At 43.6% G+C, this 18,783-nt stretch overlaps 1 protein-coding gene across 2 annotated transcripts in view; it reads left to right on the forward strand.

Annotated features, from left to right (window-relative positions):
• The first annotated feature begins 13,087 nt into the window (after nucleotides 1-13,087).
• The window catches only part of eno1a (enolase 1a, (alpha)), a 50,475-nt gene continuing 44,779 nt past the window's right edge, over nucleotides 13,088-18,783 (forward strand). For both annotated transcript variants that reach the window (XM_073032276.1, XM_073032277.1), the window contains exons 1-2: nucleotides 13,088-13,221; nucleotides 17,300-17,394. In XM_073032276.1, the coding sequence (XP_072888377.1) occupies nucleotides 17,310-17,394 (85 nt within the window). In that variant the 5' untranslated portion in view covers nucleotides 13,088-13,221; nucleotides 17,300-17,309. The remainder of the gene's footprint in view (nucleotides 13,222-17,299; nucleotides 17,395-18,783) is intronic.

Genomic DNA, 18,783 nt, shown 5'->3' on the forward strand with positions numbered 1-18,783 from the left:
TAATGACCAGTGTACGCAAAAAATCTTGTGCTGTGCAATTTTTTTGCCCAGTGACATGTGTGCACTGAATTTTTAAGTGGAAGAAAACCTGAAGCTATTGTAACGATAATAAACTACCAGGTGCAGTTTATTGCTCATTGTTTAAAAGAAATAAAATAACTTTCAATAAGAACTTTGATCTCCTCTGGGTTTGATCATTTTTGCTCTCGCTCATCTGCACCCACACAAAACATTCGTAGCAGGCCGGTAGTGGGTAGTGAAGGACTTTCTTGCCGGAGCTTTTGCACACCGTCCATATGTGATTTGTTTGCTAAATGACTCTTTAAAAATCAAGTTTCCAAATATCACACCACTTCTTCCAACCTACAAATTCTCCAAAATTTTGCATTGCAGCAATACACACAGGTGACACCAGTTTCTGTTCTGTACAGAAGTATTTCTCATAGCTGCACGTTCCTGACCTCACGAGCTTTCAGCGAGACAGTTTCTACTGTTTCATTAACCCATTCCGCTTTAAATGAACGAGCAGTTCTTTTGTGCTTCACACCCTTTGCTTCTTTGGAATTTGACATAGTGAATCACTAATTTCTTCAATAAAAACAGTACAAGCAAGCTAGTTCTAAAATCTGCAGACAAATCATGGCCAACTCCACATTGTCAACACCATTGCATCAGAAACAGGAAAAGGAAATGTAATTGTGTATGATCGTGAAATATACTTAACATTGCCAACAAGGTAGAGGTGACAACATTTTGTGTGCAGTTTAAATTCTTTTGTGCGCTAGCAGCAAAAGATGTCTGTGCACGCACCTAAGAGGGAACATCGCCTAGAAGATCATCAACTCAGTAAAAGACGCCCTTTGGTGTGCCCGCACATCAAGATGTCCATGGAGGACGACTGCTGACCGGCACACTCCAGGCTGCAGGAGGACGTGCTGAAGGACGCACTGAAACTCCACACAAACATTGTAAGGGCTCGGTAGTGGAGTACCTCAGTAAAGGATTCTTCCACTACTGGACAGAGAGGGACCGGATTGGATGAGGAAACCCCTCAGTTGTTGCAGTTGTGTACCAACCCAGTGCCATGTGAGTAGCAGTGGTTATGTTGGTTCTAAACACACAAGATATTGGAGGAACTCAGCAGGTTAGGCAGCATCTATGGAGGAGAATAAACAGTCAACGTTTTGGGCCGAGACCCTTCAACAGGACTGGAGAGGAAATGGGAAGAAGCTGGCAGGAGATAGGTGAGGGGGAAGGTGGGTGGGTAGGGGAGAAGTTGTGACGTGAGAACCTGGGAAGTGATAAAGGGCTGAAGAAGGAGGAATCTGATAGGAGAGGGCAGTGGGAAAAAGGGAAGGAGAGGGGCACCAGAAGGTGATAACTATCTGGGGAAAAAAGAGAGAAAGGGAGGGGGAAAGTTAGAGAAATCAATGTTCATGCCATCAGGTTGAAGGCTACTCAGAAGGAATATGAGGTGTTGCTCCTCCGGCCTCATCGTGGCAGTAGAGGGGGCCATGGACTGACATGTTGGAATGGGAATGAGGAATGGAATTAAAATGGTTGGGCACCGGGACACACCTGCCTGTGACGGACAGAGCAAAGGTGCTCGACAAAGCGGTCTCCCAATCTACATCGGGTTTCATCGCTGTAGGGGAGGCCACATCAGGAACACCAGAGACTGCAGATGAGCCAGACAGACGTGGAAGTGAAGAATTGCCGAAGTGTGGGTTAGGGTGAGTCAGTTGTGGGCAAACTGTGCTGGCAATGGAAGTATGGTGACTTTTCCAGCCGACTCACATTCTCAGTGCATTTACTCTGTCTGCTATTTAAGAACGTTATCAATTTTTGCTCTTCTTCCTAAATTCAAGGAAAGTATCTAGCCAAACAAATCACTTCATAAGGGCAATGACATACCCTGGGAATCAGTCTATAGTTATTTTTTATTTATTTAGAGATACAGCGCAGAACAGGCCCTTCCAGCCCAACGAGCCACATTGCCCAGCAACCCACCTATATAAACCTAACCTAATCACGGGACAATTTACAATGACCAATTCATTACTAACCAGTATGTCATTGGACTGTGGGAGGAAACCAGAACACTTGGAGGTAACCGCACCCCCCCCCCCCCCAGTTAACGGGGAGAATGTGCAAACTACTTATGGATGGCACTGGAGTTGAACTCTGAAACACCACAAGCTGTAGGAGCGTTGCACTAACCGCTGTGCCCGTAGCATCTGGCGATCATTGATCAGGCAAGTATATCTTCCATAGGTATAAAGCATATGTTGCATAATTTTCATACAGATAGAGTTTCAATTGTTGTCTCAAGGATCCAAATCATTGCAATAGATTTATTTACTCTTATGCATTGGTAATACAAACTGTAACACAATTTGCTTTCCAAATTGCTTGCTAAACCAAGGAATAAAAGGATCTTTTCTGATTGGCTGCCAGTGACTCGTGGTGTTCTGCAGGGGTTGGTGTTGGGACCACTTCTTTTTATGCTGTATATCAATGATTCAGATGATGGAACAGATGGCTTTGTTGCCAAGTTTGCAGATGATACAAAGATTGGTGGAGGGGCAGGTAGTGTTGAGGAAACAGGTAGGATGCAGGAGACGGATTGGAAGAATGGGCATGAAAGTGGCAAATGAAATACAGAGATGGAAAATGCATGGTCAAGCACTTTGGTAGAAGAAATAAATGTGTGGATTATTTTCTAAACGGAGAAAATCCAGGAATCTGAGGTGCAGAGGGACTTGGGAGTTCTTGTGCAGTACACCCTAAAGGTTAACTTACAGGTTGAGTCGGTGGTGAGGAAGGCAAATGCCATGTTAGCATTCATTTCAAGAGGTCTAGAATACAAGAGCAAGGATGTGATGCTGAGGCTTTATAAGGCACTGACGAGGCGTCACCTTGAGTATTGTGACAGTTTTTCGGCTGCTCCTCTTAGAAAAGATGTGCTGGCTTTGGAGAGGGTGCAGAGGAGGTTCACAAGGATGATTCCAGGAATGAAAGGGTTATCTTATGAGGAACGTTTGATGGCTCTGCGTCTGTACTCACTGGAATTTAGAACAATAAGGGGGGGGATCTCATTGAAACCTTTCGAGTGTTGAAAGGCTTAGACAGAGGAGATGTGGAAAGGATGTTTTGCTTGGTGGGAGAGTCTAAGACAAGAGGGCACAGCCTCAGGATAGAAGGGCACCCTTTCAAAGCAGATGCAGAGACATTTCTTTAGACAAAAGGTGGTGAATTTGTGGAATTTGTTGCTACATGCACCTTGTGGAGGCCAGGTTTTTGGGTGTATTTAAGACAGAGATTGATAGGTTCTTGATTGGACATGGCAGGGGAGAAGGCTGGGGTTAAGGAGGATTAACAAAAAGGATCAGCCATGATTGGATAGTGGAGCAGACTCAATGGGCCAGAAGGGCTTATTCTGCTCCTATGTCTTATGATCTTATGTTCTAAACCTGAATTTTAGATCACATGCTTCATATGCCAACTCCACTCTCCAGTGCACAAAAAGTATGTTCCGACCATTACACTATCCTCTAGCCCACAGACCCGTAAGTGACCCAGTTATTAGACAAAAGACATAGGAGCAGAATTAGGCCATTCAATCCTAGCTGATTTATTAACCCTCTCAACCCTCTCCCTGCAACCTTTGATACCCTTACTAATCAGGAACCTATCAAGCTCCACTTTAAGTATACCCAATGACTTGACCTCCACAATGGCAATGAGTTCTACAGATTCACCACCCCCAGCTAAAGAATACTTCCTGCATATCCTTCTGTCATTTAAATAATTCTCAATCACTAGTGTCCTAATTTTGTATAATAATTTCTATATGGACTGCATTTATATTCTCTTGAGTTTTAACATATGAAAGGTTCATTGGAAGGGCACTGCAGGTCTCTATAGAGGACGTTCATTTAATTCAACAGTGAAAGCTGTGAACTAAAATCATTCAATCCATTTTGTCTGTCCATTCTGATCTGTTCTTTGTTAAACAAAATCAATATCAGTTTTCATCGTTGGGAGGGAGTACTTGCTTCAGAGTTCAAACAAGCTGTAATGATCAGTAACAGTAAAATTCCAGCCCAGAAAAAATGAACATGGTGAAGGACGTTCAAGTTCAGGTTTATTTCCATCTGACTGTATATGTAATCAACCGAACGAAACGACGTTCCTCCAGACAATGATGCACCCAGAAAATGTATTACACTTAGCACGTAAAACAGAACATAACCACAAATAAGTTAATAAAATATAATTCAAAGTGCATGTAGTGCACAGAACAGGTAAACCGTAATAAGTATAGTAAACAGTTCGCTATCCCAGTGACGAGAGACCTCGGTGGTGGCAGGGTCTCACAGCCTGAGGAAGAAGCTGTTACCCAGTCTGGCAGTTCTAGTCCTGATGCTCCTGAACCTCCTTCCTGACGGTAGTGGGTCAAAGAGATTGTGGGATGGGTGGTAGGGATCCTCAACAAAGCCCCTTATCTGCAACATTCCCAGTAAATGTCACAAATGGGGGAAGGGATGATCATCTTGGCAGTTTTTACTATCTTCTGTAAGGTCTCCAGAGCAGAGCCATGAATTACAAGTCTAAACTTGTTTGGTGAATTCCCATGAAGGTTCAATGATGTACTGTCAGTTGTAGGTGGACATGTATTGAAGTGGGGCATCTCATACATCAGATGAAGGTTTTCTGTTGTTCTCATTTATAGCAACTATTCCAGATTAACAATGACAAGCATATGCACAGTGGCAATTTTATTAGTTACTCCTGCTCGATAATGCAAACACCTAATCAGCCCAGCGTGTGGCAGCAACTCAAAGGTTCAAAAGTTTATTTTATTATCAAAGTACCGGTATGTATGCAGAGTAGAACTCTGAGATTCCCCTTCTCCAGATAGCCGTAAAGAACAGAAATGATGGAAGCCATTGAGAACCCCCTCCCACATGAAAAAGTAAAAGAGACAAAACTGACAAACCCAAACCTCCCAAACCTCTCCCTCACACAAAAACTTAACAGATCGCCTACCTAGACACGGCAACTGAAACATCCAACCCCTAACCCCCACCCCCAACCTCTCCCTCACACAAAAACTAACAGATCGCCTACCTAGACACGGCAACTGAAACATCCAACCCCTAACCCTCACCCCCAACCTCTCCCTCACACAACAACTAACAGATCGCCTACCTAGACACGGCAACTGAAACATCCAACCCCTAACCCTCACCCCCAACCTCTCCCTCGCACAAAAACTTAACAGATCGCCTACCTAGACACGGCAACTGAAACATCCAACCCCTAACCCTCACCCCCAACCTCTCCCTTGCACAACAACTAACAGATTCCCCACCCAGACACAGCAGCTAAAACATCCAACCCCTAACCCCCACCCCACAACCTCTCCCTCGCACAACAACTAACAGATTCCCCACCCAGACACAGCAACCGAAGCGTCCAACCCCTAACCCCCACCCCACAACATCGAGGAAACCTTCAAAAGGTGATGGATCAAAAAGACGGCATCCATCACATAAGAGCCTGAAGACTCACACAATGTTTCAGGAACAGCTTCTTCCACCCTGCCATCACATTTCTGAACAGACAATGAACCCATGAACACTAGTTTGCTCTCTTTTTGCACTACTGTTTTTAAAATATATTTTTCCTATAGTAATTTTTTATGCATTGCACTGTTCTGCAGCCGCAAATCAACATATTTTATGACATTTGTCACTGATAGTAAACCTGATTCTGATTCCACTAAAGGCCTTTCATGATATGTGATCCTCTGGATCACAAATCTGTTACCAGCCACATGATACCCTGCCAGCGAATAGTTGGTTTTCATGACATCTACTTGCAATCTGAGAGCACATTTATATTTAGCCTGCTCCTCAAAGGAGAAGATCACCAATAACACAGAACCTGGAACAAGCCATTCGGCCCACAATGTTGTGCCGAACCAGCTGAACAGCAAATTAAAAACACTCAAACACAAATCTCTCCTACCTACACAATGTCTATATCCCTCCATCTTTTTTACATCCACGTGCCTATCCAAACGTCTCTTAAAAGCCTCTAATGTATTTGCCTCTACCACCGTACCAGGCAGCACATTCCAGGCATCCACCACTCTCTGAGTAAAAAACTTACCCCTCACATTCCTCTTGAACCTACACCCTCCCCTACCTTCAATGCATACCCTCTGGAACTAGACGTTTCAACCCTGGGAAACAGATACCCCCTGCCTACTCTATCTATGCCTCTCATAGTTTTATAGACTCTATCAGATCTCCCCTCGGCCTCTGACACTTCAGTGAAAACAACCCAAGTTCATCCAGCCTCTCATGATGGCAGCATCATGGTAAACCCTCTAATCCAGGCAGCATCCTGGTAAACCTCTTCTGCAGCTTCCAATAGGGAGATGTCCAGAACTGTATGCAATACTCCAGACATGTGGCCTAACCAATGTCCTATAAAGCTGCAACATAATGCCTTGACTTTTGAACTCAATGCCTCGACTACGAAAAGCAAGCATTCCACAAGCCTTCTTAGCAAAAGGCTCTAGAGTTACAGAGAACGGTGTGTAAAACAAAAAAAAACAGTGAGCAGTAGTTCTGCGGGCAAAAACGCCTTGTTAATGAGAGAGGTCAGGGGAGAATGGCCAGACTCTTCCAAGCTGACAGGACGGCAACAGTAACTCAAATAACCACACGTTACAACAGTAGTGAGCAGAAGAGCATCTCTGAATGCCCAACGCGTCAGACCTTGAAATGGATGGGCTACAGCAACAGAAGACCATAAACGTGTGCTCACTGGCCACTTTATTAGATACAGGTGGTTCATAATAAAGTGGCCACTGAGTGTAGTTTCAGTGTTATCGTTTTTGACCAAGATTTTTTCCTACTCACTTAACATGCTTGCCAAGAGTGATGTACAGCCATTTAAACATTCTAATATTCTTACTAAGATCATTCAGCCCATCAGGTCTGTGCTGGCTCTCAGAAAAAGCTGATTAATCCCATTTCTCAACACCCCTTTATTTCTTTGCAACTTACCTCCCCTCACTTGTCCATTATTCACCCCGATCTACTATCACCCACCTACACTGGGAATAATCTACAGTCGCCAATTAACCTTCCATCCAGTGCATCATTGAGATCTTTGGGATGAGGAAACGGAGGCATCCAGAAGAAATGTTTGCTCTCACAAAGCAACTGTACAGCACCAGAGGTCAGTATCAAATCCAGATTCTGATCTATAGGTCTATAAAAGAGACCCAAATCTCCAATTCAGGTTAATTAATTTATCACCTGTATGTACATCAAATCATACACTAAAATACATAGTTTTGCTTCAACAATCAACACAATTGAAGGATGTGCTGGGGGCAGCCTGGAAGTGTCACCACTCATTCTGGCACCTCTCTACAGCTAGAACAAAAAGATCAATCAATTCCAGAAATTAATCAATAAATGTTGAAGTTAAAGTCGAGTTTATCATCATATAGACGAGTACATGTGTGCTCAGGGTGCCATGAAAATCTTACTTACAGCAGCTTCACAGACACATAGTAGTATTTACAAGAAATTTCAATTTTAACAAAAAAGAACACAATTAGACTTCAAAAAAATTGACATGCTGATATGCTAATAAACCTTGCAATCGCAAACATCAGTGGGCTTTCTGACTATGCATTCTGAGGGTGATTTCTCCTTGGACTCAGTTGTTGAAGGTTCGGAGCCCAGAAATTTGCAGATCGAATTAATTAGTATGAGTTCATCTCAACCAGGCAGCACTAGGGGGTACTGTTGTTGCAGAAGGAGGACGTTAGCCAGGGTTCCCAGCCCTAAACACTAAACAGCACAGTGTCCCTGTGCAGATTCAGAGATTGTCGGTTCTCTTCTCTTCATGGTCTGATAGCTTGTTAAACAAGAGGGTGATTGGGTCTGATCATTGTGACTGACTAAAACCGAGCCATGCAGAAGATGGGATATAAAAGTCTTTATACACACAGCTAATAGAAGAAGCATTCATATATTGTTTTTCCAGGGTCAGAAAACCATAAAGTCAAAGTACTTTAGGCTATATGTACACTACTGTGCAAATATATGACTAGGGTGCTCTTAGGTACATATATGTAGCTAGTGTGCATAAGACTTTTGCACAGTACTGTAGTAGTAATTTTATGTATTGCACTGTACTGCTGCCACAAAAAAGAAACAAATTTCATGATAGATATGAGTGTTGATAAACATGATTCTGATATGGGTCTCTGTTGTGGTCTGAGAACAGGAAGGGAACAGAGAGAGGGGAACCATGGTTGGGGAAAGGGGAAGAGAGAGGGGAGGGAGTGGGAAGCATCAGAGAGACATTCTCAAATGATCAATAAATCAATTGTTTGGAATCAAATTACTTTTCCTGGTGTCTCAGGGCTGGGTGCATCTGCACACACGCGCTTCCCCCCCCCCCACCCCCAACCCCGGCATCCCTTCTCTGCCACCTGTCCCACTACTCTCCTGTGGCACTCCACCCTCGCCATTCTCGACATCCTTTGCTCCCGCCAGAGTTACAAACTCGCTCCCTGCTCCACATTGACAAATATAGTACTGTGCAAAAGTCAAGCACACTAGCTATATACTGTAGGTGTGCAGTGTGCTGTACTACCTCGAGATTAATTTACTGGTGAATAACGAAATACAACATTTATAAAACAAAACTGTACATTAACAAAAACTGACGAACTACCACTGTACACAAGAAGACGAATTGTGCTATTAATTCATCAAGTAATGCTAAGTAATCTGACTATCAATTGGAAGTTAAATAGTGTACAGATTTTATTTCCTGAAGACTAATTCTCAGCATAGTTGATACGTAATTATGTTATCCAACACTGTTCACTCTCCAAACAGTGATTCCTAACACTGTTGAAAAGAGAAGTGAGAATATGCGAATCTTGACACACTGTAATATCTTCACTTCCTGCCATGATCTGAAAGAATAAGTGTTTCATCTTCCCAGTTTATCAGTTCTCAGTCTCAGTTGGATCTCCAAATGGAGGAATGATATTAATTGGGTCTAGGAGTAATTAAAAAATTTGAAGGTTATCTCCAGGAATTTTTAAAAGGTAATTTTGTACACAGTTATCTGACCTTTGAAACAAAAGCAGTAAATGCCAGAAATGCCTCTTGGAGACAGGGAGGAAGAGTTATCTTTCTCGGTCACTGCATCTCTGGAGAGTTATGGCTTCAGGTCAATGATTTTTCAGTTTATTTAACAGAATTTTTATACACTTGATTGGCGAAATCCAGATGCATGACTTCATTTGTTTAATGTTGCACACATTCAGATTGTATTGAATGATATCGAAGTAACGAGGGATATAGCATGCGGTTGGCTTTATCATGGCTTCGGGCTTCCTGGTAACAGCATAGATTGATGGAGCATGCCCTCAAGCATGAATTGGCCATCCTTGTGAATTTTCAATTAATGGAATTGAGTTTGAAATACAAAGGAAGTACAATTTGGGATTAGTGGCCCTCTTCCTGACAGAAATATAAGCCTTCTATTAAAGAGGAGATACTTGTCCTATTTCCAGGAAAGGAAAGAGTATTCTTCAAAAGTGAGTGTTAAAATAATGCTAATAACGCTAACATTAAATAATTAAAACAGTAGGATTTGCCCCATTAAAAGTTTCAAAGCAGCATCTGCTGTAGAAAATGAGGAGTCCTAATGACGGGTCTCAGCCCAAAACATCAACTCTTTGTTCCTCTCCATAGATGCTGCCTGGCCTGCTGTGTTCCACCAGCATTTTGTGTGTGTTGTTGTTTGAATTTCCAGCATCTGCAGATTTCCTCATGTTTGCAACAGTCTCAGAGGTGGCTTTGGAAACCAGCACATTTTCCTGTGCTTAAAGGTGAAAATCTGTGGGTCAGAACAATTTGCAGTTTCTCATAATACCACCAGGCAGTTAACTGCAAAGTGCTGCACTCCCAGCAGCAACACAGCATCCCCACAACACACAAACCCTAACCATACGTCTTCGAAATGTGCACCTGGAGGAAAATTAATGCGGTCACGGGGGAAGCGTACAAACTCCTTATAGACAGCAGCGGGAATCAAATCTGCTCTTACAGCCTGTACTGTAAAACGTTTTGTTAACCGTTACATGACCGTGCTGCCCAAATAATGTCAATAGCATGGCTACGAATGAAATATGCTAAACAATTTAAAATTAATCTTTAGGCATTTAATCTCAAAATAACTTTCAATTGTATTTTATACTTTTACCTTTTATGTGACCTAGGCTCCATTAGCAACTCTATGACAGCCAATGAATTGGATAATAACAGTATATAGTTCCATGTCATTGCACAAAAAAAACGATGCCAATTAATCTGAAAATCATCTCTTCACAGATCAGAGGAATTCATTTAAAGCAACCTCTTCCTTCCCAAACAGGGTATTTTTGTCAGAAATACTATGTTGAAAGTATTTGTACAGTACATGAATTTTATGCTTCAAATCAATCCTAGTGCAAAATGATTGGTTTGATCGATAGGGAAATTGCCCAATTTTGTCTGGGAAATAACAATGTACACTTAGTGGCCATTTATTAGATACACCTATATGCCTGCTCATTAATGCAAATATCTCATCATCCAATCATAAGGCAGCAGCTCAGTGCGCAAAAGCATGCCGACATGGTCAAGAGCTTCAGTTGTTGTTCAGACCGAACATTAGATTGGGGAAGAAATGTGATCTAAGTGACTTTGACCGTGGAATGACTGTTGGTGCCAGACGGGGTGGTTTGAGTATCTCAGAAATTGCTGATCTCCTGGAATTTTCATGCGCAATCGTCTCTAGAGCTTACAGGAAATGGTACTGAAAAAAAAAACAACAAACCCATACAGCAAGCGGCATTTCTGTGGGCAAAAATGTCTTGATAATGAGAGAGGTCAGAGGAGAATGGCCAGAGTGGTTGAAGCTGACAGGAATGTGACAGTAACTTAAAAAACCGTGTGTTATGCAGAAGGGTGGTGTGCAGAAGAGCATCTCCAATGCCATATTTAACATTGGCTGAATCAAAGGTGGTGACGAGTCAGCATATAGGAGGGAGATTAAAAATCTGGCAACCTCTCACTCAGTGTCAGCGGGACAAGGGAGCTGATTATTGATTTCAGGAGGAGGTAACTGGAGGTCCAAGAGCCATTCCTCAATGTGAGATCAGAGGTGGAGAGAGTCAGCAACTTTAAATTCCTCAGTGTTATCATTTCAGATTACTTTGGCTTGAGCCCAGCATGTAAGTGTAATTATGAAGAAAGCATGGCATGCCTTTACTGCCTTAGAAGTTTGCGAAGATTTGGCATGACATCTAAAACTCTATAAATGTGTGGTGGAGAGTATATTGACTGGTTGGATCTTGGCCTGGTATGGAAACACCAATGCCATTGAACTGAATATCCTGCCAAAGGTAGTGGATACGGCCCAGTCTTTCATGGGTAAAGCTCTCCCCACCATTGAACACACCCACATATTGCAGGAAAGCAGCATTCGTCATCAGGGGCACCCGCCACCCAGGTCGTGCTCTCTTCTTGCTGCTGCCATCTGGAAGAAGGTACAGGAACCTCAGGACTCACACCACCTGGTTAAGGAACAGTTCAACAGTTAAACTCTTGTACCTGCAGGATAACGTCATTCAACTTCACTTGACTCATGATTGAAATGTTCCCACAACCTATGGACTCGCTTTCAAGGTCTATTCATCTCATGTTTTCGATATTTATTGCTTATTCATTTATTTATTCTTTTGTATTTGCGCACTTGTTGTCTTTTGAACATTTGGTTGCTTGTCCATCCTGTTGGGCACAGTCTTACATTGATTCTGTTATGGTTCTTGGATTTGCTGGGTATGCCCACAAGGAAATAAATCTCTGGGTTGTATATGGTGACAAGCCATGGAAGTCCATAGCAGGGGTATTCCCTTCTGCCGCCGGCGTGAGATGACGAGTCAATCGGGGACCCTGAGGACTTGTGGAAACTGTGTGATGGTTTCTTTCGAACTTATAGTCTTTTAACATCTTTGGACTATTTTTACTGTGCCCATAGTCTGTTTTTTTTTAAATCAATTATGCTATTGTTTGCACTGTTGTAACTGTATGTTGTAAATATGTGGTTTTGTGCAGGTCTTGTAGCTTTAGTTTTTGGTCTTGTTTGTCTGGTGGGATTGGAGCTCCTTTCCGGGGATGGGAGCGTGATATTAATACGCAGCAGCCTCTCCGAACTCTGGATTGGGGATTGCCAAACGTTATGTGGATTTTCTGGTGTAGTCTGTTTTGTCATATGCTTTTGTGATATCATTCTGGAGGAACGTTGTCTCATTTTTTAACTGCATTGCATTTGTGGTTTCTAAATGACAATAAACTGAATCTGAATCTGTTGAATTTGGGGATATGGAGTGTGTGCGGTGGGGTGACACTGTGATAAAAGGAATGGGTGACCGAATATCCCACTCCTGACTCCAGTAATGTTAAACTCAAAGTACCTGTATGTAACCATATAGGACATTTATGTCAGAATGCTGTTTCTGGATTTCATTTCAGCATTCAACACTATTGTCCCAAAGACTGACAAACCAATATGCATAAGGAAATAAAACCGCGCAAATAATAAGAGTAAATAAATAACACTGAGTTGTAGAGCCCTTGGAAGTGAGTCTTTAGGCTGTGGAGTCAGCTCGGTGTGGAGGTGATTGAAGTTATCCACGCTGATTCAGGAACCCGATGGTTGAGGGGTAATAACTGTTCCTGAGCTGTGGGACTCCTGTAGCTCCTTCCCGGTGATGGGTTGGATGGTGGATGCCGCTCTCTGTAAAAGTGCCGAACTGCTGGGAAGGGCTTTTCACGTGATGGACTTTTTTTTTCCTGAAATTACCCTCTGTCCCCGGCGCGCGCACGGCGCTCTCCCGGCCCATTCCTCAAAGCGGGAGCGCGCAGGCGAGGTTGTCGGTGACGGTTGTCGCCGTTTCCCGGGAGACGCATTGTTACGTGTGGGAACGAGCCAATAAGAACCCCCGCTGCGGCAAAGGCGCTCTCCTGTTGCGCGGCGGCGCGTTCGCTGCTGGGTCGCGCGTCCTTGCGGTTCCCTGCCTCTGCCTCTGACCCTCCCTCCCTCCCTCTCTGCATGCAACAGGTAAGCGCTGGTTTACTTTATTTTATTGCGGTCCTTCTCGCCAAACTCGCAGATTGTGTCGTTTCACAGGTTAACGCCGTCAGTCAGAAGCCGAGAGAAGCGTTTGACTGACGCGCAAAGCTACCTCCCAATTTGTTAAGCAGCTCATTGAAAAAGCACTGTTGTTATATTTTTATATTGGGCAGAGACTGAATAATTAGTATGGACTTTTCAATATTTGGCCATGCTTTCCCCTCTTGGTGTGTGAGCTCTGCGTTTGTGGTAAATTGTAGGATTTCCCATTTAATATTAAACTCGGTAAGAAGAGGTGAAAAGGGTTGGTTATTGTTTGAAATATGAAGCTAATCATTTCTGCGATTGCATTATGACCCCAGACTAAAAATAGGGAAATCCTAGATAACTGTCCATGTGTCTGCATCTAGTTGTTGGGGATTTCTACAGGCGAAGTTACACACAGTCCTTTACATTTGGCCGCCGTTTGCATTGTTGCACCTGGAATGTTTAGCATAAACGTAGTTTCTTTTAGGAATTTAAATGATTAAAGGGTTGCTGAATTTTTTTTTATCGCTGGAGCTGCTGATGCTGTTGGAGATTTTTCAGCTCTCTGATCTGGCAGCATCAGTGGACTGGCCGAAAGAATTAGTAACTGTCCAAATATGTTCTGCTTAACTATAAATAGCAAATCCTTCTTCACTGGACTGAAGTTTAATTTAAACTGGCGACTCTTCCAAATCGTGAATGGCTGCACTATTTTTCACCCTATGTATATTACCCCGTAATTTTTAGCGAAGGGTCTCATTCAGTTTTCTCTTCGTTACGCTTTCAGTACCAGATGTACGCCTAGTGTCCACTTTATTGTGTACACCTGCTCGTTAATGCAAAATCTAATCAGCCAATCACGTGGCAGTAACTCCATGCATAAAAGCATGCAGACACGGTCAAGAGGTTCAGACCAAACATCAGAGTGGGGAAGAAATGTGATCCAAGTGACTTTGACTATGAAATGATTGTTGGTGCCAGACAGGGTGGTTTGAGTATCTCAGAAACTGCTGATCTCCTGGGATGTTCACACGCAACAGTCTCCACAGTTTACAGAGAATGGGGTGAAAAACAAAAAAACATCCAGTGAGCGGCAATTCTGTGGGTGAAAATGCCTTGTTAATGAGAGAGGTCAGAGGAGAATGGTCAGACTGGTTCAAGCTGACAGGAAGATGACAGTAACTCAAATAACCACATCTCTGAACACACAACACATTGAACCGTGAAGAGGATGGGCTACAGCAGCAGAAGACCATGAACTTAAACTCAGTGGCCACTTTATTAGGTACAGGACGTACACTATCTAATAAAGTGGCCACAGAGTGTACATTGATTTATCAAAAGCTTGCCATTAAGAGTCGAACTGAAGCATTCACCAGTAACGATACACAATTTGTTATGTCATTCACTGCATTACCAGTGTACATTACCTGCTTCAAGCCGAGCCTGGAGAATCCAAATCAGTCACTGACATGTGGACATATGTTGTGAAGTTTGCTGTTTTGTGGCAGTAGTCAGTGCAATTTGTGAAATGCAACAAATTACAATGAGATATATATATCTCAGGCTCCTATACTTCCCAATTTAGCATTGACAAGAGGGCATGTCCTGGGCGGTGGGGAGTCCTTAATGATGGATGCCGCCTTTTGAAGATGTTCTTGATGGTCAGGAGGCCAGTGCCCATGATGGAGCTGGCTGAGTTTACAACTTGCTGCAGCTTTTTCTCATCCTGGCCATTGACGCCTCCATACCAGACGGTTTGAATGTTGTAAGAGTCTTCGGTGACCTAGCTAATTTCCTCCAGCTCTGAATGAAATACAGTCACTGCACAGAAATTGCATCGATATGTTGGGCCCAGGGTAGATCTTCAGAGATGTTGACACCCAGGAACTTGAAACTGCTCACCGTTTTATCCTTTTTAACCAGTTTTACCAGTTCATTCTTCTGAGTAAACCCTCATTAATCCGATATTTATGGCATCCGGAATTGTCACATCGCTGGCGAAAAGGCTCTAAGAGTGGGTCAAATAGTGAATTTTATTTTCAAGTGTTATGCAAAATAGATCTACCAAGACATTTCAGTTTATTCTATTCATACATAAGGTCAGGGTGCCTGTCGGCTGATTGCCGCAGCACCTTTGAAGATTTATACTTCATGTCGTGAAGTAATACAGTACAGGCACGGGCCCTTTGTCTCATCTGGTCCATGCAGACCACAGCATCGTCTCTGCTAGTCCCAGTCGACTGTATTAGGCCCCTAACCCTCCATGTAATACCCAAATAACTCGTAAATATTGTAGTTGTGCCCAGCTAGACCACTTCCTCTGGGAGCTCATTCCGGGTACTCACCATGGAGTTTCTTCTCGGGTCTCCTAAATTTCTCCCCCTGTATCTTTGCCCTTTAGTTTTAGATCCCCCCCCCCCCCGACTATCCACCTCATCTATACCCTTTATAATTTTATAAATGTCATTGAGATACCCCCTCCCTCCCATTCTCCGAAGCTCCAATGAATAAATATCCTCTTCCTATACCTCAGGCCCTCTCGTCTAGGCGGCATCCTTGTAAATCTCTTCTGCACCTCTCCAGCTTGGCAGTGCCTTTCCTGTAGTAGGGTGACCAAACCTGTATACGATACTCTGCATGCAGCTCCTAAACTCGGTGCCCTGACCGATGAAGGCCAACGTACCAAACGTCTTCTTCACCTTCCTGCCTATTTGTGCAGCTGCTCTCAGTGAGCTGTGTACTTGTACTCCCAGATCCCCCTGCTCCGCAGTGCTCGTCAGTGTTAGGCCGTTGTCCGTGTAGGTCCTACCGCGGTTTGACTGTCCAAAATGCGTCATCTCACAGTTGAGATCCATTTGCCACTCCTCAGCCCATCTCCCTAACTGATCACAATCTCTTCGTAACGGGCTTCCCGATCAAGAACCCCTAATTTACTGTCACCGACAAGGTTGCTAATTGTGCCGCGCACTTTCACATCCAAATCATGGATAAGCAAACACTGATCCCTGAGGCACCTCACTAGTCACAGACCTCCTGTCAGAGAAAGGATTTTCAAACATCACCCTCTGCTTCCTATCATCGAGCCAACTTTGAATCCGCCTCACCAGTAATTCCCATACAACCTAACCTTTTAGATCAGGCCTTACAAAAGTGCATACAGACTACATCCACCGCCCTACCTTCATCTATCACCTTAGTTACCTCTTCAACAAACTACAAAAGACTCGTCGGACAGTGTGGATCAGAATAGCAGTTTGGCATGGACTAGGTGAGCTATAGTGCTCTTTGATTCTCTGGCCCTTTTGTAACTTTGATATGACCCACCCCTGAACCCCAAGTTTGAAAGAACAGATAGGGGCTCAGTAAAATAAACAGCTGGGGAATGGTTGGCGAAAGAGAAACTTTCTCTGTCACTGTAACATTTCATTCTGTTATTGTGCCACCTCAAGGCACTGACGTGGTGAAATGATCTGTATGGTTGGCATGCAAAGCAAAGTTTTACCTCAGTACATGTGACAATAATAAACCAATTTAAACAACACACACAAAATGCTGGAGGAGCTCAGCAGGTCAGGCAGCATCAATGGAAGAGATGATGTTTCTCATCTGTTCCTGATGAAGGGTCTTTGCCTGAATCAGCAACTGTTTCCAGCATCTGCAGAGTCTCTTGTGTTTACCAATTTAAACAGTTTTCATACCACCACCATCAAATTTCTCAGGAGTATACTAGGAAAACCAATTCAATCAAAAAATATAACTTCACATAAATACAGTGCTTAAAGTATCACCTAAAATGTAGAACTTCTGAGAAAAGGCGACACTGAATTGTCGCCTCTCTTGCCCACGTTGGGCAGAATTTCTAACACACATCCTTGTCCATCATTGACACAAAATCTTAAGACATTTGCTCCGTAGAGGCTGATGACTCAAACTACAACTTGTCCTGTTTGGAATGGGACTGGAATGTAATGTAATTGCTTTATGTGATGGAGGAGGTTTATTGTTTAAAGTGACCGTATTGTGTCTTCCCTCACAGAACTGCCACGATGTCCATCTTGAAGATCCGTGCCCGTGAAATTTTCGACTCGCGTGGCAACCCTACAGTGGAAGTAGATCTATGCACCGGAAAAGGTCAGTGTGATCCAAATCGTTGCGATTAATCATGCTGTGTTTGTGTTTGTGTGTTGAATTCAGTATTGCGTAAGGGAAGTTACCAATTGTCCAAAGGTAAATTTGTCTCGCTGTACGGTGCACATTCGAGGTACACCGACTGTATGGGCTACAGTCGAGGTAGCCCGAGTTGGAGTGTGGGTGAAGGATTTAGAGAGGCAACTAGAAGATCGAACTCAGTTTGGAAAAAGAGAAAGGCTGGGATTGGAACTAGCAACCACGTCCCATAAAAACCCAGTGCTACAGAAACGCTGACGAAACTTCTAGAGTCCTCATCCCAGGGAGAGGAGAGATACAACTGGAAGATGGGCTGCACCCAGAGACAGTGTGAGGGACTGGCCTAGGACAGAGGACCCTGGAAAGCTGCTGTTGGTAACCTGTGCCCTAGTAGCAGGTGCTTCACAAAATGGTCACCCAGTCTGTGGTTTCTCCAGTGTAGAGATGGACACACCATGAACTCTGAATACGATACACTGGATCAGGAGAAGTGTAGGGGAATCTAGAATTACTTTCCCCATCTAGCATTTTATTATTTTGACAAATGAAGTTCTGGAGCAACAAACTGTATGGCTGCAGGAACTCAGCAGGTCAGGCAATGTCAGTGGGAAGGGGAGGGGGATCAGTGCAGGGGGCTGGGGAATAGGCAGCCATCCATTCATGTTGAGATCCTGGATTGGGTTCTGTTCTGGATCCATGTAGATTTTTGAGATTAATGGGTTTTAATATGACACACGCACCCCGGGGATTCAGATTCATTGTATTCGTTGATTCAGATGTATCACATGTACATCGAAACACGTAAATGAAAGCCTATAGTAGTGAATATTAGTGCAAAAATTAAAGCTTTTCTTTACTTATCACATGGACATCGAAACGTACGGAGAAATACGTCATTTGCATTAACAACCAACACCATCTGAGCATGTGCCAAGGGCAGCCCACGAGTGTTGCCACACACTCTGGTGCCAACAGAACAAAACAAGCCCCTTCCTTCTCTGTCTCTCTAACCACCCACTCGCGCACACACACAGGCAGGCCTCCATCCTTAGCTGAAGCCGCTTCTGGACCTCAGACCTACAGACCCTGCAAGAATAACAGGCTCATGGACATTGGGCCTCCTGCCCACGTAGTCGTCTGATCACACGACTTTCTGATCTGGGGAGATTTGCCTATGTGGGGAGTCACCCCTCCCCCATCTATGGGGTCTGCCATTGACTGGGGATCATGGTCTCCATCTCAACATTGGCTCCTGCCTCCGACTCTTCATTTACTGGCCTCACTTCTCTTCCTGAACCTCACCCTAAACTTAACCAACCATCTACCTCCCCGCAGTGTTCTGAAAACCATTTC

This window comes from Hemitrygon akajei, chromosome 29 (genome assembly GCF_048418815.1).
Source record: "Hemitrygon akajei chromosome 29, sHemAka1.3, whole genome shotgun sequence".
NCBI classification, from domain to species: domain Eukaryota; kingdom Metazoa; phylum Chordata; class Chondrichthyes; order Myliobatiformes; family Dasyatidae; genus Hemitrygon; species Hemitrygon akajei.